Source organism: Melanerpes formicivorus, unplaced genomic scaffold (assembly GCF_026170545.1).
Source record: "Melanerpes formicivorus ecotype bairdi unplaced genomic scaffold, bMelFor1.0.p_v2 SCAF_16, whole genome shotgun sequence".
In the NCBI taxonomy this organism is placed as follows: Eukaryota; Metazoa; Chordata; class Aves; order Piciformes; family Picidae; genus Melanerpes; species Melanerpes formicivorus.
Window position 1 is genome coordinate 14567995 of NW_027142368.1, and position 25376 is coordinate 14593370.

Here is a 25376-nt window from a genome sequence, read left to right on the forward strand (position 1 = left end):
GAGGCTTTTACCACCTCCCTCTTTTCTTCCTACTGTAAGGATGCCCAAGGCTTAATGTGGTTCTCTCCCATTTCGCTTTGATTTCTAATCCTATCCCCTTCTCCCCCTTCTTCCCCCCCACCAAACACGGATATATTCACTTTTAAAGGTGGGGGGAAAGAACCTGTTCCTTTTCTCTTCTGGGCGACAGCTCTTTCTTTTGTGTCTCTTTCTTCCCTTCCCCGCCCCCCTCCTCTTTCTTGACACAATGCACTATTTATTTGCACTGAAGGATAACTAAGAAGCAATTAAAAGATCAAAAGGCACAAACACAAGTAGATCCAGTGGCAACTTGTGGGGTTTATTTTGCTGCTGTTGCTGCTGCTGTTGCTGCTGCTGTTGCTGCTGCTGCTGCTGCTGTTGCTGCTGCTGAAGCTTCACCAAAGTGCTGCCTTGTTTTTCCCTCCCAGCCGGAGGGACACCTCTCTTACTGGGTCGCCTCTTCCTCCGAGCAGACTTTTTTATGATCGCTATTTTTCACCCCCATTGTTTGCTATTGCAGTTGTTTACTGGAAAATCACTTGTTTTTCTCAGGGAGATTAACCCCTCCAAGCTTTCTTTTGTCTACTCTCAGGAGGTCCTTGTGGTGAGCTGGGGGAAGGGAGCTGGGCTCCTTCAGCTATTAACAGTAGCTTACAGCCCTGCTTACCTCCCCTCCCCTTCAAGGTTGGGTCCTCTCCTTTGATGGGCTTTTGCTTTTCGCGAGGAGGAAAGGTGGTTTGCTCTTTGTGGTCGCTCTTTGTTAAGAAGACCAGATCCGCTGAGTGATTTGCGAGGACTTACGACTGGGATTTGCCAAGTCCTGGGAGTCTTGAGGAAGCTCTTAAAGCCCAAGGTAAGCATCGATGGAGATGTCCCTTTTTAGGAGAAGTCTGAAGCCCTGACACATGCTGGGTCAACCTCTTTGATGGCCAGGCTGCTTCTTTACGTGCTTAAACATCAATGTAGGAGCTGAGGTTTGATGCCCGTGTTTGAGTGTGGCAGGCACAGAGACCCTCTTTAGCATCACCTTGCTCTCCCAGGTGTGCTGATGGTTCGGTCAAAGCCCACAGCTCCGACACCAGCTCTGCTGGGAATGAAACGCAGAGACATAGCCCAGGGGACAGCTCTGAGAACAGAAGGATGCTGGGGGAGGAAGGATGGCCAAAGCTTGGGGAGGAAGCACAAGTCCTGTCCACAGTTTCTTGGGCATGTTTAGAACAATTTCGACTATTCAGAGATGCACCAAGCCCCCCATCCCTGAAAGAATCATAGAGTTGCCTGGTGGAAAAAGAACTTAAGATCATCAAGTCCAACCATACCCTAACATCTCCCTGTACACAACTGTTAGACCATGTCCCTAAGCTCCTTATCCAAATGCCTTCTAAACAGCTCCAGGAATGGTGACTCCACCACTTGTCTGGGCAGCTTGCTTTAGTGCCTGATGACCCTTTTGGTGAAGAAAAAAGCTCAAACGTGTGTGTGTGGGGGGGAAGAAGTTATCTTTATTGCATGCTGGGGTGAGGGCTGCTGCATCCTTCCACTTTCACACCATTACCGACGGCAAGCGTTGCCCGAGATGGACCAGTCTGCTGCCCCATCTCAACAAATTCTGTTCCACTCCAAAGAGGGTAGCTCAAGTCTGTGCCCCTGGAAGGGGACCGGAGTTCCCTTCCCCTGAGGCAGCCTTGAAGGGCAGCTTTTTGGCAGAGGGTAAGCCTGGCTTCATGCAGCCACCGGCTAAGCGGCAGAAGCGCGGTCAGTGGCCAAGCCTGGGAAAAGTCCCTTGGGCTCGAAGGCAGGGGTCCTGGAGCCGGCAGGGAGCAGTGGAACCGCTGCTGCTGGTGTTCTGCGGGCTGCAAAACCCCAGCGCCGCTGCCCCGGGGAGGGAATTGTCCGTGTTGCCCACACGGCCGTGCTCGGGTGGACGCGGGATCTCGGTTCCAGTGAGGTGGGAGCTTGCTTGACTGCGCCGGGGCACATAACGTGGGACAGGGCTGAGGGGCAGGCTATGAGCCCAGGATGGCTGACTGGCCAGCACCCCTGAGTGCCTCTGCCTGGGAGCAGTCTGCGGACTGGCATGGGACAAGGTGGCCGGTGCGGACACCTGTGCACACCTAGACACAGCCCCGTAAGCGGGGCGGGCAGGACAACCTCCCATTGCCTTTCTCACCGCGCAGCGCTTGGGGCATCCCGCAGCGAGAGGCACTCAGCGGGTGCGCCCCAGCATTTGGGGCAGGGGCTCGGGGTACGGACCCCCACCTCCTTCCCTCACCTGCGGAGGATGCGTGCATCCCCCCGTATTCCCCGGGACCAGGCGGGGTGGGTCAACACCCCCCAGCCTGGAGCAGCCGGGCGAAGAAAGCGTGCGGCAGAAACTTTCTGTCCCCTCTTCCCTCCCCGAGCTGGACTCCTGAGGGTTACGAGAGAGAAGGAGGGAAGAAAGGAAGGGAGGGAGTGAAGAGAGGGGGCTAGACTTGCAGACTGCTCTGCAACATTATTGGCTGCGTGGCCGGGCTGGTTCTCGCTGGGGAAGTCAGAGCATGCCCATTGGGGGGGTATAAAAGGGGGGCAGCCGGAGCGCCCTGCCTGTCTCCTCGCTCGTGGGGCAGGCAGCCGGGAGCAGCGGGCAGCCAGGCTCAAAGCAAGCAGCCGGCCCCTCAGCCCCGGCCAGCGGGACGCAGCCAGTACACACCAAAGTGAGAGCCACCCAAAGCAGGAGAGAAGGAGAAGGGAAAACACACACAAAAAAAAAATAAGGGGGGAGGGAGAAAAAGGAAAAAAGAAGGGTGGGAAATAGAGGGAAAAAAAAAAAAAAAAAAAGAAGGGAGAAAAGGAAGAAAAAAAAGAAGAAAAGAAAAAAAAAAGAGGGAAGAAAAAAACAACAGAAAGGAAGAAAGGAAAAAAAAAAAAAGAAAATAGAAGAAAATAAAAGGAAAGGAAAGCGCTCGCTCGCTCTCCAGAATAACAAAATACCTGATCGTGATAAAATAACATCCTCCAGCTAAAATCAAGCAGGGACTTGACACACCAAAAAGGAGAAGCGAGGAGGAGGAGAAGCGAGGCAGGGCGCGGGGAAGGCGACGCGGAGCCGCGACCGCTGGCAGGGCAGGCGAGCAGCATGGCCAGCGCCGGGGCACGGACGGCCGAGCGCTGCCGGCAGCCCCCCGCCTCCCTCCCCGGCCCGTCGCCGCCGCCGCCAGCGCCCACGCCGCTAGAAGTTGAGAGCGGCAGCACCGGCAGCGCTAAGGTAAGCGGCTGCGCTCCGTTCCGCGTTGCTCCGCGCCGCCCCGCACTGCCCCACCACGGGCACAGGCGGGCAGGCTCGACCGCGCCGTGCCGCTCCGTGTCGGGCATAGCCGTGGCATGCCGCGCTGTGCTGTGCTGTGCCGTGCCGTGCTGTGCCGAGCCGCGCCGTCCCTCTCTGCTGTCACTAGAGGGACCCCAAGAGCCGGCGCAGCCGCTGGCTGCGGGGCGGCCCCGCCGCGCTGGGGTGCGCGGGGTGTTCCCGGGGGTCCCCCCTCCGCCTCTCTTCCGCGTCCCGCTGGCAGGGACAGCCCCCCTGTCCGCTCGCACCCGCTGTTCCCCCTCTACTCCCCCCAGCTACGACTCATAATATGTGTGGGGCTTGTGCTGGAAGCGCGGTTTGCGCGCACTTTGCGCGGCCGCGAGCGAAGCCGGGGCTATGCGAGGTCAGGGCGGGTTGAGCGGCCCCGGGTTGTTTGGTGAGCGAGGAGAGGCTGGGAGCGGGCACTGAGCGGGGCAGGGACAGCGAGTTCTAAGGCTTGGGAGAGCGGGGGGAGATGATTAAACTCTCTTCTGCAAAACACTGCGGTGCGTTCGGTCCCGGAGGGATAAAAATACAGCGAGGAAAAACAAGAGAGCGAAGCCAAAATGGAGCGAGAGTTAATGGTTGGCATGTAGCCTTCGACTTTTGTGTGATTTCTGTGTATTTTTTTTTTCTTTCTTAATTTTTTTTCCTCTCTTGTTCCTTCCCAGTTGCTTTTCCCCACAGTAATTGTGGTAAGAACGCAACTTGGAAAGGTTTCCGCGCTGCTGAGCGGTGGGGGACTGGGGCACATGGGGAAAGTGGGCTTGAGCCTGCCGGTACCAGCAGCTGCGGCTGCCTCACCCCCAGCCAGTGCTCCTTGCGCAGGGTTTTTCTGATATGCCAGGTCTGGCGTGGAGCAATCCAGTGTAAAAACAAGGTTTGTGGGGGTGGTTTCCACCAGGCACCTCGGGAGAACCGCTGCTTTCAACCCCTGAGTCAAGGCTTCCAATACAGAGTCCGTAGCATTCTTCCCGATGTTGGGATGTGCTCGGGAAGCCAAGGCCTGGTTCTCTTTAGGTTTATTTGTTGTCAGGTTGTGTGTGTGGTTTTCCTTTTTGCTTCGCAGGGTTCAGCCTGCAGGGTTGTGTTTTGGGTTGGTGTTTTTTTTGTTGTTGTTATTATTCCTCCTCCTGCCTTGATTTAGAGGAGTGGAGTAGCCTGGGTCGTGAGGTTTTGTGAGGGTGACTTTGTGCTAAGGACATCTGGAGGGATAAAACTGACTGACACTTCTGAACTGAGCTTTGCTGAGCTGTTTTGGACCCAACTTGACAATTTCGGTGGAGGTGAATGGGTCAGAGCTGTAAATCTTGCTCCATGTTGTCGACACCCACACAAGTTCACTCAGCCTTTCAAAAGGGGCTATCCCCGGCTTCTGTGAAAATTCATTAAGGGATAAAAGATTTGACACCCGCGGGTCCCCTCCCACCGCCGCATGAAACTGGAGAGCCAAAATGTGTCTGCGTGTGTGTCCCTGGGCTGGTTTGGTGGTTTTTCCTCCCCCCTTTCTTCCCCTCCCCCCTGACAGGTGATCCGTTTTGCAGCCTGTCTGGAGGGCTGCTTGCTGCTTTGAGCAGGCAGCCCGGAGGTGTCGGTGCGTAGCTGCCCATCGGTTCCCACCGGCCCCGGCACAAGCCCCGCTTGCCTCACGGAGTGCCGGGGGAAAGCATTTCTCCACTTCTCTTTTTTTAAATAAAGCAAACACAGCAGGTGAGGTCTTATTTATAGAGGGACCGAGGAGTTGGTGTGTGTCCAGCAGCGCATATGAGCACTATAAGCGGCCCACCCTCTCCCTGCTCGTGTCCTGGGACTGACCTCTCCGAGCCTTCTTTGGATTGTCTTTGCTTCTCCAGGCTGCTGTGTGTTGGAATGGGGCAAGGAGACCCCGGCCTCCCTCCGCACGTTGGTGCGAGGGGTCAGGAGAGGTGGGAGGCGCCGGGGAGGGGAAGAAATCTGTCTTTGGGCTGCAGCTTGGCTCCGAAAGGGTTAAAGCTGCTCTGCCAAGACATAAAGCAAGTTCAGCGTGTTGTGGGAATATCACTTGCCAGTAGACTCCAGTCACCACAATTTCTGATTTAACAGCTTAACTTGCTGTTAACTTTCCCTGATATACTCCAGGTTTTGGACAGGAATGCAGAAAGGAGAGAGGAACAATAAAGAAAGGAGTTAAGTGAGGCTACTAAAATGGACTTAAATCCCTTCACTGGGTCCTGCCAGCTGTCTTTAGAAGAGTTAAGCAAGATTGCATTTCCTTTTTTTTATGCCATAAATCAAATGTTTCTGGGCCGCATACCAAAATTTGTGCAATACATTCTTACTCCCCAGTGGGGTGAGTAAATGGTACTGAATACCCCATTCACCTTTTTCAGCTTGATTTTTCCACAGCTCTGGTAGGTCTCGCTGCTGCGGCATCACGTATAGACAGACAGGGGGTGCGGGCAGCCCTCCGCTGCCTGCCTGCTCCGGCAGCAATCCCTTGTCCCACAGCAAGGGGAGGCAGGTGCCGCTCCCCACCACCCTCCCCTCCGCCCCCAGGCAGAAAGGTGACCCCCGGCGCAGGGCGGGGTGGGTTGTCGGTGGGGATGAGCAGTGAAGACAAAAAAGCCAGGGCTAAAAATAGCGGCAGCATTGCCAACCTCAGCCATATGAATGTCATGCGAGCCAGGTGCCAACAACCAGGAGGGGTTTCTTTTTCTTTCTTTAGTTTTTTTTCCTCCTTTCCAAGCCTGAGCTAAACAGCAAAACTCCTGCTCCTAGGCTGCTTTGATTCGCCTGACAGCTCAACCGTCCAAAGTTTTGTGTTTTGGAGCTTGCTTTTTTCCAAGCTGTGGGTTGGAAGTCTCCTCCTTTCTCTTTCAGATGCACAGGAAGGCTCTTCTGCAGCCCAGCACGCAGCAGCTCCTCTGCCTTTGAGCGCTGCTGGGCAACCTCATCCCTTCGTCCCTGCCCAAGATGCAGCCTCTGGGGTGGTTTTTCGGCTGCCAAGGCACCTGCCTTCCTACTTGGCACCTCGGGGCGTCGTGGCACGCTGCCCTGCACGAGGTTGGCCGTGGGCAGGGGCGGCATTCGCTTGGCACATGCGAGGCTGGCACACGCCCGCGCCCTGCCCCTTCGGGAGAGCCCTGCTCCAAACCGGATCAGCTCCCTGCTCTCCTGGGGCTGCTCACCCAGAGATAAGATGCTCAGCAGCATCCCTCAGGGGCTGTCCCTGGAGTGGTGAAACAGCAGCCTGCCTGCTTGCCTTTTGGGAGGGGTGGAGGGAGGGTGGTGGAGGCTGGGATGCACGGGCTGGGGTTTTCCCCTCCTCGCATGCACGCCGCTGCTTTGGGGCTGGTGACTTTTTGCCCTGCTGTCTTCTCAATGCTGTGTTGCTCTGCAAAGAAGTGGTATTTTTTTTTTCTTTCTTCTCCTTCTTCAATTTTATTTTATTTTTAAATTTATTTCTTATTTTTCCCTTTTGCTGTCCAGATCCAAATTTTGCAGACTGGGCCATCTGTCAATTCCCTCCTACGTTGTTCTGTTCATATTAAATTGTAATGAAGGCCAGACTGAAGAAGGAATTAGGTCAGACAGGAGGTTTAGGCTCCATTTTTGGGGAGATATTTGTTGCCCAAGAGAGGCACTGTGGTTTGGTTGGCTCAGCTTGAGTCTGGATGCAAGGGATGCCTGAGCTGTCCTCTGAGATTTGACAACTGGGCCTTGTAGCACATTGTGGCCTCTTGGACCCTAGCTCCCCAGCAGCTGGACAGAAATTGCCATTCCAGCTGACTTTTGCAGCAAATCCTGAAGAAAAATAATATAATAAATCCTGTAACAGCCTGAGGCTCTGCTGCAGGCCTGCCCTTGGGCTCACTCCTGGCATGCCACAGCCACTCTGAGGAGAGCTGCTCCTTTGGTGTGTCCCAGCTGGATGGGAGCTGTTGAGAGGGTTTGGAGGTCTCTGGCTATGACTGCAGGGAACACACACGAGTGCCAAGGCAGCATCAGCATCCCACTGGTGGCCAGACTGGCTCCAGCAGCTCTTTGTGAGGACATGAGGAAAGCCAGAGAGAAGGACAAGAAGGGTGGAGAGCCAAACAGACCCTCTCAGGTCATGGTGAGGTCAGGAATGGACTCTGATGGCTTGTCTGAGCCTCTCCTGAGCTGAGAAGGCTGCTTTCAGACACAGGTTATGAAGAGGAGCTTCAGGAGCAAGCCTCAGGGAGGTACTGGTCACCTGTGCAACCAAGAAATCCCTCTTGCATCACCTTCATGCACACTGCCTTCTACCTGTTACATCTCACCTGAGAGAGAGGAAAACTGGAGGTTTTTTCCAGCTGTCAGTGTGAGTTGTTTTCCTGTCCCACAGTGGAGAAGGCAGTCCCTGTCTTAATGCTTGGACCAGAAACCCAAAGCAGTGCTGTGCCACCTTTCCAGCAGGGAATGAAGGCTCAGAGGGGTTGATAGGGCTTAGACTTGTGAGGCTGAGCAGGATTTGGCCACGACAGCTGAAGCGACATGCTACCTGTGTGCATGGTGCTTGTGCCAGGCTGTGCCTGCTGTGGCACAGCTGTGCCACTCAGTTTTAGGGAACAGCACTGGCTTTGGCAGCTGTGGCAGGGTAGATGCAGACTCTCCTGTGTGGAAGGAGCAGGAGGGAGGAAGGATCAATTGAAAGGTCATTAGGATGCAATGAAGCAGTGATGGCACCCTGGCAGCTTGTCTAGCCTGGGGGCTTTTCCTCTGCAGGGTCAATTGGGCTAAAGCAAGAGGGAAGAGCTTGGGTTGGGTTGCAGCTCCAGCAAGCTGGATAGAAACTGCAGCACCAGGTAGTAAATAAAGATGCTTTTTGCTTTGCTGCCTGGTTTCTCATTACAGGGCTGCTGGAGGGAGCAGGGAGACGCCAAGGTGACAGCAGTTGGAAGGGCTGGTGGATGATGCCTGGGCAAAGGGGCACTTCATTGCATTGCACACCTCCACCTTAGCCCAGCTCTGCAGGACAGCAGGCAGGGTGGTCCTTGTGGCTTCAGGGGGAATTCCTGGATGGAGTTCTGGGGTGCACGGACACCCTGAAAGCTTGCAGCAGAGGCAGGGAAGGCGGCTAGGGGCTCCTTGTGCAGGTTGTGCAGCAGTGGGTATTTTCTGAGGAGCACAAGTTTTTTTCCACACCAGGTATCAGGTCTCTCCAGCATCAGATATCGCCCTGCCAACAAAAAAATGAAGCCTCACTCTCCCCTTGCTTCAGAGCCTCTCACCCCTTCCTTTGGACTGAGCATGGAAGAGAAACGGTGTTTGTCACTTGTGCCACCAAGCAAGCCTCTTCTGGGGGGCCAGCTCTGGCTTGAGGGTGGCCAGCACATAACCTCCCTGTTAGCCACAGTGCTCACAGCCAGCAGGAGTCTAACTGGGGATGGGGAGCGGGGGGGGATTATTTGTGTGTCCTGAAGTCTCACATCAGTGGCTTCAGCAGCAGCACTGTCTGGCACACATCTGTCACCTGTGCAATGAGCTGCCAGTGCTGCCTGCACCCTGGGGACACCAGCAACTGGGAACTGCATGGAAGAAAAAGAGGGGAAAGGTTCAAACAAGAAAAAGGGAAATGAGCAGGAGCATGGATGTCCTCTCAGCTGGAGATCCAGCTGCTGCTGCTGCCACACCAGGGACATGACTCCAGCACTGAAGGTGATGCTGTGAGGCCCAGTAAACACCAGCTGGCCACTTGATAAAACAATCGAGGTGACAATACGCTGCAGCTTGGCAGTGTGGTGCAGTCACAGTCCCAAGCCATTCCCCTGCTCCTAGAGTAGCACAGACCAAAGCCTCCACAGTGCACCAAAGGAACTGCTGCTCCTGGAAAAGCTGATTCTGGTCCTACCACTTGCTGCTGTGAACCCACTCAGTTCCCAGGGTTACTCCCTCTCCTGCCCAGAGTCCTGAAGAGGTTTTGCCAGCTTGCTGATCTCTGTCAGCAAGATGGGCATCAAAGCTCTTGCAGGGAGGGGGATGCCCCTCTGCAACTCATTCATCTCTTGCAGCCTCCCACTTGGCTTTTCTTGGTGCTGCTCCCAGTGCTGGGCAGAGCTCTGGGGCTTGCAAGCAGGGAGTATTTCTAGCAGCGACGGGTTGAGCTATGTGGTAGTAAAAAATTGGTAGCAAGGGTGGCTTTATTGCTGTCAGGGCTGTAGAGGGCCCCCGGGGGAGCTGGGCTAATTTCCTGACTGCTCTGCAGACTTCCCCCGTGACCTTGGGCGAGTCACTTAATCTATCCTGGGCTTCGGCTCCATCTCCCAGCATCCCGGGGCGGGGGTGGGGAGGAAATATTCATTAACTGATATTATTCTCGAGCTGCTCAGATGCTATGGTGAGGAAGGCTGGCTGTGAAACCCAGCATGGTGGTTGAGTCAGAGCAGGGAAGAGGGGAGGCTGTGCTGGAGATGCAGCGGTGCCCCTGAGCTGGCTGCTGGTTCGGCACATTTCCCTTCATCATTTTTGAGGTGACCTGTCTGGCTGCCGTTGTTACTTGGCTGGAGGCATCCAGTGGTGCTCATCACTGAAGGACTAGAACTCTTTGAGCCATCCACGGGCTTTGCCTCACCCAGTGAGGCAAGAGCAGCCTCGCTTTACACCTGCAGAAGCTGACGCGGAGGTAAAGCTGTTTGCCAGAGCCGAGCCAGGGGAAATCTTTGGGTTAGTTAGCAAACATCCAGGGAGTTTCTTTTTTAATCCTCCACACCAGCTGATATCCCCTTGGCCCTTCCCTGGTGATGCCTCAGGCATGTTTTCCACGGGACTGCTCTGCTCCTGAGGGATGGCTGCTTGGTCCCGGCTCTCATCAGCAAACACTGCTTGTGCAATCTGCCCCTCGATTGCCCCAGGCTCTTGCATGCCCTGGGGCAAAGGCCACTGCTCCCTGGCAGAACTCAGCTTTCCTCAAAAGCAGCTCTGGGACAGGTCGAGGCTCCATTTGTGTCTGCTTTGGGGCAACAGTGTTTCAGGTAGGGCCTGCAAGCTGGTCAGCAGGAAGGAAAACACAAACACCTCCTGATGATATTCGTTTGAATTATTTCCTGGGTAAAAAAAATAGGGGGGGTGGGGTAAAAAATTGGAAGAGCAGAGGAAATAAAAGCCTTTCAGAGGTAGGGTGGAGTGGATGCAAACTGGTCAGCAAGAATGAAAACACAAACTCAGACACTTTGGTGAGACACTGGAGCAGGGAAGTGGTGGAAGCCTCATCCCTGGAGGTTTTTGCAGCCAGGCTGGCTGTGGCTGTGAGCAACCTGCTGTAGTGTGAGGTGTCCCTGGCCATGGCAGAGGGGTTGGGACTGGCTGAGCCTTGAGGTTCATTCCAGGCCTAACATTTCTATGACTCTAAATACCTCCTGATAATAATTTGAATGATTTCCCAGGTAAAAAAGTGTGTGTGGGGGGGAGTTGGAATAAACACTTGGAAGAGCAGAGGAAACAAAAGCCTTTCAGAGGTCAGCTGAAGTGTGGTCTTCCAATGGGAAAACTGCTTCAATGCAAAGCCTGTCTGAGCAGAGGGGGGATGAGGACAGCTCAGGACTGCTGGTCCTTCCCCCGCAGCATCCCGACATGCCCGGACATCCCACCCCAGGTGTGCTGCAGGCTGGAGGTGCTGTACGGGAGAGGTGGCAGAGAGGGGTCCCTCACAGCAGGCTAACAAGTGCTGTCCTTCCATCCCCAGGTGCAGAGGATGCTGCTGCTGCTGCTGGCTTTCCTGGCCTCCGCGCTGGACTCGGCCGCGGCGTACGGCACGGCGGAGACCCTGTGCGGCGGGGAGCTGGTGGACACGCTGCAGTTCGTCTGTGGGGACCGGGGATTCTACTTCAGTAAGTGCTGGGCAGGGGGCAGGCTGCTGCTCCCACCCCACACCTCACTTCAGTGGAGCTGGGCTGGGAGGGGGTTTCTATCACGGTGCTTTCGTGATTGCCTTGAGCATGGTGGTGAGCCAGGAGAGCAGTGGAAAAGAGCGATGTCCCTGGGGTGACCTGCACCCACCTCATGCTGACTTTTGGGACTGTCCAGTTCCCTAGGGAAACTGGGTCTTGCATTTCTCAGGAGGGATGTGGACCTGCTGGAGCAGGGCCAGAGGAGGCCACAGTAATGATGGGAGAGCTGGAGCCCTTCTGCTGTGAGGCCAGGCTGAGAGAGTTGGAATTGTTTAGCCTGAAGAAGAGAAGGCTCCAGGGGGGACCTTCTTGTGGCCTCTCAGTCCTTAAAGGAGATGATCAGAAAGCTGGGGACAGTGGTTTTGAAAGGACAAGGGATGATGGTTTTAAAATGGAAGGAAAGTAGGTTCTGACAAGATGAAAGGAAGAAGTCTTTTATCCTAAGGGTGTTGAGATGCTGGCCTGGGTTGCCCAGATGCCTCATCCCTGGAACTGTTGCAGGTTAGGTTGTTTGTGGCCCTGAGCAGCCTGCTGACTCTGAGGGGATTTGGCCAGATGACCTTTGAAGGTCCCTTGCAACCCAAACTAGTCTGTGATCCTATGATTAGATGCTTGGGAAAGTTGAATGGGTGGTTGGCCCATCAGCAAAATGAGCAAGTCATTAAACCACTGAGGGCCCTGGCAGCCAGCTCTCTTCTGAATGTGGACCCTGGCTTATTTTTAAACCTTGATGCCCTAAGTGCTGCATCCTGGGAGCAGGGAGGGATCTGAGTGCTCACCTTTCTGGGCAAGCTTGGCTTGGGTACAGCAATAGCTCCTCCCAAAATATGTTCTATGGCCTCCTGGCTACCTGCTGGTGAACCTGTCATTGAAGAGTGGTGACTTAGCCTTTGGCAATGCAGCTACTGCCAAAAAAACCCAAAAGCAGCCTTCTTTTTGTCTGTAGAGTGCAAAGTGACTTCAGGACAGTTGAGTGGAGTGGGCTTTCCACCAGGAGTCTTTGGGACTTTGGACTGTTTGCATTAGCAGTACAATGGCTTAGCTGGTAAGCAGGGAGGAGGGATAAACGAGTAGTGAGGGATGCTCAGTAATTGGTGGGTGCCTTGAGTGTGACACTCTTTTGGTCCCCTGCTCTGCTTGGGAGAGGGAAGCCACTGTGCCTTGTGCTGAACTGCAGAATGACTGACTACAGAAGAGATGCAGAACTAAATCAAAGGGAGGAGGATGGAAGTAGCAGCTGCACGTGGTGCTGTGCATTTGGCAGCCTTGCCTCTGCCTTCAGAAAGGCAATGAAAAAGTCACTGTGAAGTAACAAGGTGTGTTCTGGGACAGTGGAATTGAAAGCCAAGCTTATCTCTCCTCCTCGTCTGCCTGTGCTGGGAAGAGGCTGCTGCAAAGTTAGGAAGTGACCTTCTGTGTCCCTTCCCAACCTGGATGTCCCTTCCCAACCTGGATGTCTCTTCCCAGCCTGGTTGCCCCTTCCCAGCCTGGTTGCTCAGCCAAACTTGGCTGAAACTGCCTGCTGAGGTTGGTCTGTGAGAGACAGTGATCCCACCTCCAGCAGCAGCCAGGGTTTAGACTGCATAACTTCAGGCAGGTAGTTGGGCTGTAGGTGGCTCCATCCCAACTGACCAGCAGGATGAGAAGGCTCCAGGGAGACCTTCTGGTGGCCTTTCACGACTTAAAGTGGCTAGAAAGAAAGCTGGGGACAGATTTTTGAGCAGGCCCTGTTGTGGCAGGACAAGGGGTGATGGTTTGAACTAAATGAGGGAGATTGAGAGTGGAGAGAAGGAAGAAATATTTGACACCAAGAGTGGTGAGAGCCTGGCCCAGGTTTTCCAGAGCGGTGGTACATGCCCCATCCCTGGAACCACTCAAGGTCAGGTTGTCTGGGGCTCTGAGCAACCTGCTCTAGTTGCAGATGTCCCTGCTGACTGCAGGGGGTTGGACTAAATGACCTTAAAAGGTCCCTTCCAACCAACCCATTCTGTGAGTCTGTGTTTTCATGGCTGACCCTGTGTTGCGTGCAGGTGACAGTTTTAGGGACACCCTGGGTGTTCTTCCTTCCTCTTGCTGAGCTGCAAGGGCTGGCACAACAGCTGCCCTTCCTCTTCTCCTTTCCTGAGCCACTGAGCCCTGCACTGGAGCTTGGCTGAGACAGTGAGTCCGGGGCTGGCCCTACTGGTGCAAAGAGGAGGTGAACTCCTCTTCCACTCCCAACACCTCTTCCTCTCCCTCTCATCATCTCCTCTTCCCTCCTCCCCCTCTCTGGGGATGAAAGGGAATGGGGCTTTTGTTTTATGGACAAACTGACCTCCTTTCACCTTAAATAACCCAGCAGCCCACGCCAAAATAAAAACACTTTTTGGAGGCAGACAAGTCCCTGGGTGCCAAGTGCCCAGCCTGCTGCTTGCAGAGGGAGTCTTGAATCCTTGCCCTTTTCTTTTTCTCCCCCTGTCCTCTCCTGTCCCACCACTCTTCTTTGTGAATCTTTCTGGGGAGCCCAGGTGCTGGGGGGTGAAGCAAAGCTCCCTTGAGTTTCTTTCATCTCTTCAGTATCTGACCACCCTGTGCCCTGCAGGGCTGAAGATGTTTGGGTGGTGGCTGTACCTGATTGAAGGGTTTGGACTTCCCTGGCTCACCTCATTGGGTTTTCTTCCATCTACCTGCATCAGCTGACCTCATAAAGTGATTAATTCTCCTGACCCTCTTCATCTTCACTCCTAAACCCTCCTGACTACACTGGTGACAGGTTGGACTTGATAATCTTTGAGGTCTCTTCCAACCTTGGTGATTCTGTGATATAGGCTCGATAGGCCATGCTTATGTTGCATGCTCATAGGTTCAGGCTTGGGATTGTGATGAGCTCTTCTCAGCCTGGGATGTGTGACCTGCTGAGTAAGTTGCACTCACGCAGTCGTTCGTAGGGAGGTAAATTACTTTGGTCATCTTTGGCATCTGGGGAGGGCTTGGTGTAAGTATCCAACTGGTAATCATAGAAAACCCCAAAGTGGCGTGGAAATCCGCTGCTGGTTTTCTGCTGCAGCAGTGGTTGAGTACTTAATCAATGCTCTGCTCTTGGAAGGGAGAACTTAGCAAGTGAAGCTGGTTCAAACAGCGCTGTCTGCATCCGTGCAGCGTGCTGAGCAGGTTTCACACCCCAGCATCTGGCAGCCTAGGCAGAGGAGGGTGCAGCCCCTGATAACCAGGGTGCCCACCCATCCACTGGCATGGGAAGTGAGTCCCAGCCCCCAGGTGCCCTTGGAGGCATCGTGGCTTGCAGGTGCTTGGGGTGAGGATGCCAAAGCTGCCTCTAAGAGCTGGGGCTACTAAAGAGCTGCACCAGCTGAGACAGGAGGTGGCCGTGCTGTGGTCACCTGGTCATGGGACACAGGGTGGGCACGGTGATGTGTGCCAAATGCCAAGGGTTAGTTTCCTCATCCTCACCTCCCAGGGGGTGCCTGGACAAACTGCAGGTAGAGCCATTCATGCTTTGCTCTCCATCTCTGCTGTGGTTCCTTCCCTCCATGACTTTTGAAGCTTTTGGGGTTGACCTGCGGGTGCTGGCAAAGTGGTGGCATCCCACCATGGTCCTCAACAAGGTTGAGACCTCTCTCCCTGCTCCCTGGTACCCAGCTACAGCCTGTGGAGGGATGCTGAGCACAACCTTGAGCAGGGGAAAAAAGTGGGACAGGTTGAGGTGAAGCCCCAGCCTCAAAGTCGCTGTCATGCAGTGCTGGTGGGGAGGGGAGAAGGGGCTGCAGGGGGAGAGGGTTCAGGCTTCTCTGTAAACAACAGCTCCTGTTTCCTCCTTTCCAACAGCTGATAAGAATTTAGCTCTTTGCAGCCGCTTGTGCTGACAGGGCACATTCTTGTGCGCCCGCCGCTCCTCCGAATAATACTAGGAAAAAGCAGGGGGGAAAGTGCGGTGCCGGGGTGGGGGAGGGCCAGGCTGGGGGCACTGGGACGGGGCCCGGTGCCGCACAAAGGCCCCCTTGTTGCTCCTGACATTCCTGCGACAGGGGCGCGGGGACTGTTTACACCCAAAGTCCCCTTCCACTCGGCTTGCCGCCTGATTGACCGCAGCGGAGGGGACCCAGCCAGGGTGGCATCGGCACTCTGCACCCTCCCTGCAGCATCCTGGCAAGGGTGGGGAGCCCGGAACAATGGGATGGCGATGCCAGGGAGGGGACCCTCTTGTCCTTCCCTGGCCAGTGCCAACACCTCTGTTGTGGAGGCATAGATGAGCTGCAGGTACATGACCTCTGGGTTCCTCCAGGAGTTGGTTTGGCTTTGCACCACTGCTGGGATGCCCAGCTTCTCCCTGTCAGGATAGTCTGCTGCCAGAAGGGAATAATCCCAGGCAGGTGGAAGACTTTGCACTGCTGAGCTTTGCATTGCCAGGCTTTGCATCACCGGGCTGTACGTCCCCAAGCTTCACATCGCTGAGCTTTATGTCCCCAGGCTTTACATCACTGAGCTTTGTGTCACCAAGCTTTACATCCCCAAGCTTTACATCACTGAGCTTTACATCACCATGCTTTACAACCCCAAGCTTTAGTCCCTAGGCCTTACATCACCAGGCCTTACATCACCAGGCTTTACGTCACCAAGCTTTACATCCCGGGGCTTGGCTCTGCAGCAGAGCCGTGGGAGGTTTTGGTGGAGAGCAGTCTGGGGAGCAGAGAGCACAGCTCTCATTCATCAGAGGCCCAGCGGAAGCACATTTCCTCGGGGGGGGGGGGGGGGAGGTGGCCATGGCTGCGATGGGAAGCGGCTCGCGTGGCCCAGCGGTGCCTCAGCCTGCACAGCTCTCCCCAGCGGGTGAGGGACTGCGTGGCAAAGTCCTCCCTGGGTTTGGCAGTGGTGGTGAAGCAAGATGCCACCCATGGGCAAAAGCCAGGAAACTCAACCTTTAGTCCGTGCGTAAGCCGTGTTATGGAACAAACACTTTTCCCAATCCAGGTCAGCAGAGATAGGGCTGCTGACCAGCAGTGTTCTGGCGTCTCACCCCTGGCTCATTATCTCCAAGTACTTTCTGGGTCTAAATCCCTGTTTGTTATGTTTGCCTGTTTTTTTTTCCTGAAGTAACTCTCCCACAGAGGATTGTGTTGGCACTGGGAGAGATCCGTACGGACAATTATGTAATGGGAGATGTGTCCTATCGGACCGGGGCGGCACAGCCAGCGAGGGGAACGGCAATGCCACACAGCAGCTTTATGCAAGAGAGAAAGGGCAGCATGCTGGGGCCAGGACCGTGAGTGTCCTCGCCAGCTGGGCAGTGAGCAAGCAGGGAGGAAGGGACCTTGCCACTGCGGTTGTCCCTTCCAGGAGCTCCCCGCTGCACCTGGGACACTGTGACCTTCCCACGCAGTCCCGTGCAGCAAAGCGCCCTTGATAGCCAGGAGGCAACAGTGGTCCCACTTTGCTTGCTGCTTTTTTCCCCTTCCCTCTTCTTTCCAAACAAACACAGAACACTGCAAGTGGGCAGCTTCTCCCTTTGAGAGGAGACATGTAACCTTTCAAACCCTCAACTTCTCCCCGCACTGCATGTGTCGTCACTTGTGCAACCTTCTGTTCAGCGGGAGTGTGAACACAGCCCTCTGGGGATGTGCTAGCAAGAGGGGGGGACTTGAATATTGTCTCTTTCCCTTCCAGTCTCTCCTTCTACCCATGCTCAGGATTCCCCTCTGGAGCAGCCCCATGCTTCAGCATCCTGCTTCACATGCAGGTTTGGGCACTGGGGTTGATAGGTTGTGAGCAAGGGCCATCTGTGGTGTGGAGTGTTGGTGGCAGTGTGTATCTGCCATAGACCTCCCTGGATATCATATGAGTATAGAGGGCAACATGAAGGTGGCCTCAAGCTGGCTCCTCTCACCAAGGCAATCCTTAGGTTTCACTGCCTGGATTGCCTGCATCCATATCACTTGTAGGGCTGTGGGCACCCAACACACCTGCCCTGCCTTTAAAAGGAGGGCTCTGTCCAGTGTGGTTATTGGCCACAAATACTTATAGAGTAAAAATTAACCTCGAGTCTTTCCCAAGAGGAAACCATCGTTTTCACCTACATGCCTGAAATTTTCCCAGAGAAAAAGGAAAAGGAGGGTGGTGGCACAGGAGGGAATGAATGTGGAAAACAGAGGTGGAGGATTGGACCAGATGATCTTCAAAGGTCACTTCCAACCCCTACTATTCACTGAAATAGAGCTTTTGAAGCAACTCCTGGGTGGGCTGCCTGGTAACAGTCATCTGTCGCAGCGTCCTGCACCCTGATGTTATGTTTGCTCTTGGGACCTCAGAGTGTGGTGGCAACGGACCATCATGGAGCAGAGAGCTCTTAATGCTGGGAACAGGGAGCAGGTGCTGTGCTGCTGGGGGCTGTGGCAGAGCTCAAGGGGAGGTGGGGTCACGGGGTTTTTCAAGCCAGCACTGCACACAGGGGCTGTGCTGCACACGCATGTTTGCATTGCGTGTCTGGGCCTGATTTTCATGTCTGTGCTTTTCATGCACAGAGGACTCCTGCGCTCTGCACTTTGTGCCAAGGCACTTTGGGTAGGCATCCTCCTGGGAGACACCCCTAGGGAAATTAGCATCATATAATAAAGTCATTTTGGAGGGAAAGACCTTTAAGTTTATTGAGTCCAACCATTATCTAACTGCCAAGTGTGGTGCCAAACCGTGTCTCTCAGCACCACAGCTCTGCATCTCCTAAACCTCTCCAAGGAAGGGGATTCAACCACCTCCCTGGGAAGGAAGTTTCTTCTAATGTCCAACTTAAACCTCCCCTGGTGCAACCTGAGGTCATTTCCTCCCATCATATCACTTGTTACTTGGGAGGTGTGACCAACCCCCACCTTGCTCTAACCTCCTTTCAGGGAGTTGTAGAGAGCCAAAAGGTCTCCCCCTCAGCCTCCTTTTCTCCGCACTAAACCCCAGTTTCCTCAGCTGCTCCTCACAAGACCTGTTCTCCAGACCCTTTATCAGCTTTGTTCCCCTTCTCTGGATCCATTCCAGGACACCCAATGTCCTTCTTGTAGTGAGGGGCCCAAAACTGAATGCAGTACTCAAATTGGCCAGCACCTTGCAAGCCAGGGCCCTCAAATCTTCACCAGAGCTAAATACTTGCTCACCTGCTCCATCCAGAGTGTGGGCAGGGGATGGTGGGTCACACACAGGGCCACTGTGGACAGTTTTGTGTGTTGCCACAGGCTGGTGGGGTGCTCAGCATGGCGTGATGGTCAGAGTTGGGCATTGTGCTTCCACCACTCACTTCCAGTTTTTCCCATGCTCAAATTCTCCTGGCTGGGATGCTGCACTGGATCCTGTTTGCAAGGTGCTGGCCCCTGCTGCCCCTCCCTTGGAGCACCTTGCACTGGGATCAGTTCCTCACGCTGCAGACCCCACCACAGCATCAGTGTGCACCATTCCACCTGCAGAAGTGCAGAGGAGCAAGCTCCTTTCACTTTGGGCTGGTTTGTGCTTTGGAAGTTGCAGTTCCCAAGCAAACTTCTTTTGCTTCAGGAATTCAAATTTCCTCCTCCTCTTTTATTTCAAGAGGGGAAGGGCAAGCAGTCAAACTGATGCAAACTTCTCCTCTGGAGGGCTTTGGTTGTCATTGAGCAGTGGTATGAAAAGCACTTGGGCTTTGCTGCACCAAGCTTGGGCTTTTGCATCCTTCTGCTGGCAGAAAGGGGAGAGGAGCCCTTATTAAAAGATTAAGTTTAATAGCTGTTCTTGGCAGGGGCAGGAGCCTGTGTTCTATCTGCAGCTGTCTCAGAGCTGTCCCATCTGGTAGAATTTAGCTGCCTTTGGTTCACTTCACCTGCCTGAGCCTTGACCCAGCAGAGGGAGGCTGGCAGCTGCAGTTCTGTGCTGCTTCTCTCTAATGAAACCTGCTCGCCAGGACCAGCACTGGAGATGGTCACTGTCATTGGTCCAGGCTGGCAGCTGGGCTAGACTCGAGCATCCTCACCTTAGCTGTGCCCACAAAGGCTAACTGTGCTGGGGGTAGAGGAGGGAAGAAACTGCCCCCCTGTCAAGTATCTTTCATTGGTGCCATGAACACTTGGAGAACTCAGTTGGTATCAACAGCATTTGTAGAATCATAGAATTGTTTGGGTTGCAAAAGACCTCTAAGATCATTGAGTCCAACCATCAGCCTAACCCCACCATGGACATTAAACCATGTCCTGAAGAGCTATGTCCACAGGTTTCTTGAACACCTCCTGACATGATGACTCCACCACCTCCCTGGGCACCCTGTTCCAATGCCTGACATCTCCTCCACTAAGGAATTTTCTTCCTAATATCCAGTCTAAATCTCCCCTGGCACAACATCAGACCACAGTTTCAGGGATCTTGAGTTACGCACAGGGCCAGTGTGGACCATTTTGTGTGCTCCTACAGGCTGACTAGGATGTGGGGGCTTGGTGTGGCATGATGAGCAGTGTTGGGCATTGTGCTTCCACTGCTCGCTTTCAGTGTTTCCCATGCCCAGAGTCTCCTGGCTGGATGTTTGGGACAGTCTTAATGTGAAACTCCCCCAGTTCGTGGGTGTGTGTTGGTTGGTTTGGGAGAAGCCCTCCTGGTTTTGAGGAGCATCGACCAACCAGTCTCTGGTGGCCGATGGAGGGGTGCCTGCAAGGTGCTGTGGAAGGGAGGAGAGGGTCCAGACCATGTTGGTGGCTAACAGCAAGGTCTCTGCTGTTGCAGGTAGACCGGTGGGGCGAAATAACCGGCGGATCAACCGGGGAATCGTGGAGGAGTGCTGCTTCCGGAGCTGTGACCTGGCTCTGCTGGAAACCTACTGTGCCAAGTCCGTCAAGTCGGAGCGCGACCTCTCCGCCACCTCCTTGGCAGGTCTGCCTGCACTCAGCAAGGTATGGCCTCTCCAAAATCAAGGGCAAGAGATGGGAAGGCCATGGGTGGGAGAGAACAAACTTCAGCTGCAAGGGCCTTTGAGAGATGGCCACTGTTTACCACTCATGCCAAATGTCTTGCAGAAAGTCATCTTTTAATAAGGTAGGGGAGCAGGGGTGGGTTGGGTCATGGAACTATAGACTGGTTTGGGTTGGAAATAGCCTTTAAAGGTCAGATAGTCCAAGCCTCCCTGCAGTGAGCAGGGACACCTGCAACTAGAGCAGGTTGCTCAGAGCCTACTCCAGCCTGAACTTGGAGTGTTTCCAGGCATGGGACAATGCTTCCATGGGACAGATGGAGCTCAAAGAGATGAACAAACTAGAGCACAGTAGGTTTCACTTGAACTTAAGGAGAGCTTTTGTACTTTGAGGATGACAGAGCACTGGAGCAAGCTGCCCAGAGAGGTGGAATCTCTGGGGAGATTCTAAACCCACCTGGGCACTGTGATCCTGGGCAAGCTGCTGTGGGTGCCTGCTTTAGCAGAGGGGTTGGAGTGGATGATCTCCAAAATTTCCTTTTAAGCACCCCTCCCCTCTGGAGACTTCAAGGCCTGCCTGGACGTGGTCCTGTGCAACCTGATCTAGGTGATCCTGCATTAGCAGAGGGTTTGGACTAGATGATCTCCAGAGGTCCCTACCATTCTATGATCCCATGAACCTCCATATGGAGGGCAGGCAGGCTTGCAAGGAGGCTGACCTGGGGGACACCACTAGTGACTGGCTGCCAGCTGGATGTGGTACTCTTCACCACCACTCTCTGGGGCTCGGCCCTCCAGCCAGTTCCTAACCCAGCGCAGCGTGCTCCTGTCCAAGCCACAGGCTGACCTTGTTACCCCTTCCCTTTGCAGGAGAGCTTCCAGAAGCCCTCTCACGCCAAGTACTCCAAGTACGACGTGTGGCAGAAGAAGAGCTCGCAGCGGCTGCAGCGGGAGGTGCCCGGCATCCTGCGGGCTCGCCAGTACCGGTGGCAGGCGGAGGGGCTGCAAGCGGCCGAGGAAGCCAAGGCTCTGCACCGTCCCCTCATCTCCCTGCCCAGCCAGCGGCCCCCGGCAGCGAGAGCCTCCCCGGAAACCGCCGGCCCCCAAAAATGAACCCTGAGCGGCCGTCTCGATTTTTGATCTCCCGGGGGAGGGCCGGAGGACTGGCACAACCCGACCCCCGAGCCCCTCCGTCCCTGGGGCCGCCGAGCCGAGAAGCGGGGCGACGGGGGTGGGGGGTAACCCTCACGCCGCTCCGGCCCCAACCAAACAACTGACACAGCAAGAAGGGGATGGCGGCGGTGGCGGCGGCGGCGGCACCGAGCAGCGTCGCTCCCGCGGCATCATCCTTTCGGGGTGGGGGGGGAGGGTTGTTTCATTTTGTTGTTTTCCCCAGGCCTGTTTCGTGCCCCCAGCATTTCCAAGCCTGTACTTGCAAAAGGGACAGTTTGGCACTTGGACTTCATGGTTTTTTTTGCTGCCGGGCACTGCGCGACATCCCTACCCCACCCCAGGGTGCCAACGCCCGAAGACAAAACAGTGAGCAAGAGGGGGGGGGGGGGTGGTGGAAAAAATGGATCTGAAGTAAAAAATTCCTTTTTAATCTTTTTTTTTTTGGGTTTTCTTTTTTTTTTTTCATCTCAAGAAGAAGAGTCCATTCCGTGTCTTTCTTGACAATAAAGTGAAAAACAAGAAAAGGTCATTAAAAATGGGGAGAAATGTCGAGGAATAGAAGTTTTTTTTTTGCCACCTCATTCCCCACCCCACTCTTTTCTTCTTCTTCTTCTTCTTCTTCATCATCTTTTGGTTTTTGATCCATTTGTTTCAATTTTGTTGTTGTTGTTGGTTGGTTTTCTTGGTTCGTTTTTTATTGTAATAACTTCCTTTTTGCACCTTTGAAAGAAAACAAACAAACAAACAAAAAAAACCCCAAACAAACAAAACCTTCACCTGAGAAAGAAGTTCTGAGGAGCCCCCATCCCCCCTCCCCCCCGCCCCAATTTGCATACTTTTTTTTTGGTGTGGGTTTATTTTTTGTTGTTGTTGTTTGTTGGTTGTTGTTGTTGTTGTTGTTATGTGCTTCCATTACAAGATTCCAAATCGACTTGCACCTTTTCTTTTTTGGCTGTTTTTGAAGTCATTGAGAGAGAGAGAGGAAGAGGGGAGAGAGGGAGAGAGAGGAAGAAAGAGGGGAAGAGGAAAGAGAGAGAAAGGGAGAAGAAAAAAATAATTTAAAAAAAAATAAAAAAAAGGAGAAGGGGAAAGGAGGAAAAAATGCAAGGAAAAGAAAAACGAAAGAACAAAATGAAGGAAAAAAATGAAACAAAAGGAAAAAATGAAACAAAAGGAAAAAAGTGAAACAAAAGGAAAAAATAAAGCAAAAGAAAAAAAATGAAATAAAAGGAAAAAAAAAAGGAAAAAAAGGAAAAAGAAGGAAAAAAAAAGAAAAAAAAGGGAAAAAAGGAAAAAAAGAAAAAAATTAAAAAGGAAAAAAGAAAAAAAGGGAAAAAAAGGAAAAAAAAAAAGAAAATAAGTGAGCTGCTGCTCACTTTAAATGGAGGAGGCGTCTGCATTGCACATTTGCCACGGATTTAGTTGATTTATATATATAATATATTATGTAACTTTTTTGGCAAACAAAAAAAAAAGGAAGGAAAAAAAAGGAAAAAAAATAGAAGGAAAAAAAAGAAGGAAAAAAAAGAAGAAAAAAAATAAAAGGAGGGGGGAGGGGAAAAAAAGAGAATAACAACAAGAAAAAAAAAAGCACTATTTTTATGGGACATTTTGTGTAGTATCTGAAGCGGGGTTGTAATGTTTCCAATGTGTTATGGTGCTAAAGCGAGTTGGAAGAGGGAAAGAGAAATCAAAACACAAAACACAGAAAGCAAGAAAAGCAAAAGAAAACCCAAAACCCCAAAAAAACCAAACCCCAACCCAGAAATAGCAAAGGGGGAGGAGTGGGGGGGGAGGGGGGAAGGGAAGGGAAGGGAGGGGAAGGAGGAGGTAGAGAATACTGAACTTGAAATTATTTTCTCTTTGGTGGTTGTTGTTGTTGCTGTTGTTGTTGTTTTTCTCTGTAGCTTTTCGTTTTAGGAAAAGTGTGATCAATGTGTTGTTCTTTTTTTTCCCTCTTCTGATGAAATCTAGCTTGGTCATGACCATCTGAGCTTAGCTGGCTGTTACTCATGTACACAGATGCACGCACACACAGAAGTACATCCACACACATCCTTTTTGCTTTTCCTCCCCCCCCCCTCCTCCTCCCTCCCTCCCTCCTTTTATTTTGATTTTATTTTGTAATTTTTTTTTGGGGGGGGTTGTTGTTGTTGTTGGTCAGGAGAAAAAAAAAAACAAACAACCAAACACAAAACAACACAAAAAAACCAGCAAAAGCGAAAGGCCAAATAAAGCAAACCAAGCCAACAAACCCGCAAAACCACCACCCTTTAGACTCCAAGGGACCTGCTCTAAGAGGCACAACGGTGTTGAAAGGCTGAAGGTGTTTGGCCGGGTACAACTCCAGGCCCTGCTTCTGCACAGCCCCTCCTTCCCTCCCCCCCGCAACGTCCACCCTCCACCCCCCTGGCTGGGGACCCACTGCTTCCACCCTGCCCTGCCGCCTATGCTGGCACTCCAGCGAGCGGCTGAGCGGGTGGGTGGGCAGCCCCAGCCCCTGCAGAAGCACCAGCTCCATGCTCCACCACCTCCTTTTCCTTCTCTTGCCCTTTGTGTCCTTCTCGCTGGCCACCCCTCATCCCTGCCCCGTGTCCCCCCACCCTTCCTCCCGTTGGGCTGAGGATGAGGAAGGCTGCATCGGGGCAGGGACCTCCTGCATGGGATAGGGGTGGGGAAAAGGCAAATCCGTGGCTTGAGGGTCAGGACTGGGTGAGGGGATGGGTTGGAGAGGTGGGCAGAGGGGGGGCTGTAAAATAGGTTGGTTTTAAACCAATATATATTATCTGTCTAGGAACCATAAAAAAGGGGGGGAATCAATTACATCTCCCTATGATATACTCTCACTTGCTAATAAAAATGGGGACACTCTGTTAACCAGTTCTGTACTTGCTTTGTCTTATATATCTCTACATTTAAAACATAAAAAACAAAAAAAGACTACTTGAATTGTATTCTATTTCGTGGTCTGGAGGTGGGGAGGGGGTGGGGAGGGGAGGAGGGCTGGGGGTGGGGGGTGGGGGGAAGTCAAGGAGAGGGGGAGGAATTTAATGTATAATCCTTTTGTTTGTTATTACCTTGCAATGTTGAGCCATGAAGCCTTTGTTTAAAAAAAAACAAGAAAGAAAGAAAAAAAAAAGGCACTGCAATACACAACAAAGAAAAATCCTTTATTTATTTTATTAAATATATATGGAAAAGAATGAAAATTGGTCCAAATTAATGGGGAGGGGAAGGGAAGGGAAGGGAAGGGAAGGGAAGGGAAGGGAAGGGAAGGGAAGGGAAGGGAAGGGAAGGGAAGGGAAGGGAAGGGAAGGGAAGGGAAGGGAAGGGAAGGGAAGGGAAGGGAAGGGAAGGGAAGGGAAGGGAAGGGAAGGGAAGGGAAGGGAAGGGAAGGGAAGGGAAGGGAAGGGAAGGGAGACACAGTCTCAAGCTGTGCCAGGGGAAGTTGAGGCTCGAGGTGAGAAGAAAGTTCTCCACCAAGAGAGTCATTGGTCATTGGAATGTGCTGCCCAGGGAGGTGGCGGATTCACTATCCCTGGAGGTGTTCAAGAGGGGATTGGATGTGCACTTGGTGCCATGGTCTAGTCATGGGTCTGTGGTGACAGGTTGGACTCGATGATCATCGAGGTTGCTTCCAACCTTAGCGATACTGTGATACAGGGAAGGGAAGGGAAGGGAAGGGAAGGGAAGGGAAGGGAAGGGAAGGGAAGGGAAGGGAAGGGAAGGGAAGGGAAGGGAAGGGAAGGGAAGGGAAGGGAAGGGAAGGGAAGGGAAGGGAAGGGAAGGGAAGGGGGAAGGGGAAAGGGGAAAGGGAAAGGGGAAGGGGAAGGGAAGGGGAAGGGGAAGGGGAAGGGGAAGGGGAAGGGGAAGGGGAAGGGAAAGGGAAAGGGGAAGGGAAAGGGGAAGGGAAAGGGGAAGGGAGACCAAAACAGAGCGATTGCAAAGAATTTACTTTTTTGGGGGGGTTTTGGTTTTTTTCCGCATGTTTTTGTTTTTTAAAAGGAAAAAAACCTAGGTTTTATTTTTTAAAAAGAGAAGTAAAAGCTTTCCTGGATGCTTTGTAGCAAAA

The 25376-nt window shown here is 53.1% G+C and overlaps 1 protein-coding gene across 2 annotated transcripts; it reads left to right on the forward strand.

The window, feature by feature from the left end:
* The first annotated feature begins 855 nt into the window (after positions 1–855).
* Positions 856–24184, forward strand: IGF2 (insulin like growth factor 2). 2 transcript variants are annotated; one of them, XM_068148383.1, is made up of 4 exons: positions 856–874; positions 11031–11175; positions 19948–20114; positions 21002–24184. In XM_068148383.1, exons 2-4 carry the CDS (start codon positions 11040–11042, stop codon positions 21242–21244), a joined length of 546 nt encoding a protein of 181 aa, XP_068004484.1. In that variant the 5' UTR covers positions 856–874; positions 11031–11039; the 3' UTR covers positions 21245–24184. The 2 variants fall into 2 exon arrangements, with proteins under 2 accessions (XP_068004484.1, XP_068004483.1); XM_068148382.1 differs by lacking the exon at positions 856–874 and adding an exon at positions 2588–3268.
* The last annotated feature ends 1192 nt before the right edge of the window (positions 24185–25376 follow it).

Bases quoted from the DNA above. Each gene is read 5' to 3' on its own strand.
- IGF2 (XM_068148382.1), top strand. From the start codon at position 3,140: ATGGCCAGCGCCGGGGCACGGACGGCCGAGCGCTGCCGGCAGCCCCCC. The intron at 3,269-11,030 runs GTAAGCGGCTGC...TTCCATCCCCAG, and splicing joins GCAGCACCGGCAGCGCTAAG to GTGCAGAGGATGCTGCTGCT. The intron at 11,176-19,947 runs GTAAGTGCTGGG...CTGCTGTTGCAG, and splicing joins GGACCGGGGATTCTACTTCA to GTAGACCGGTGGGGCGAAAT.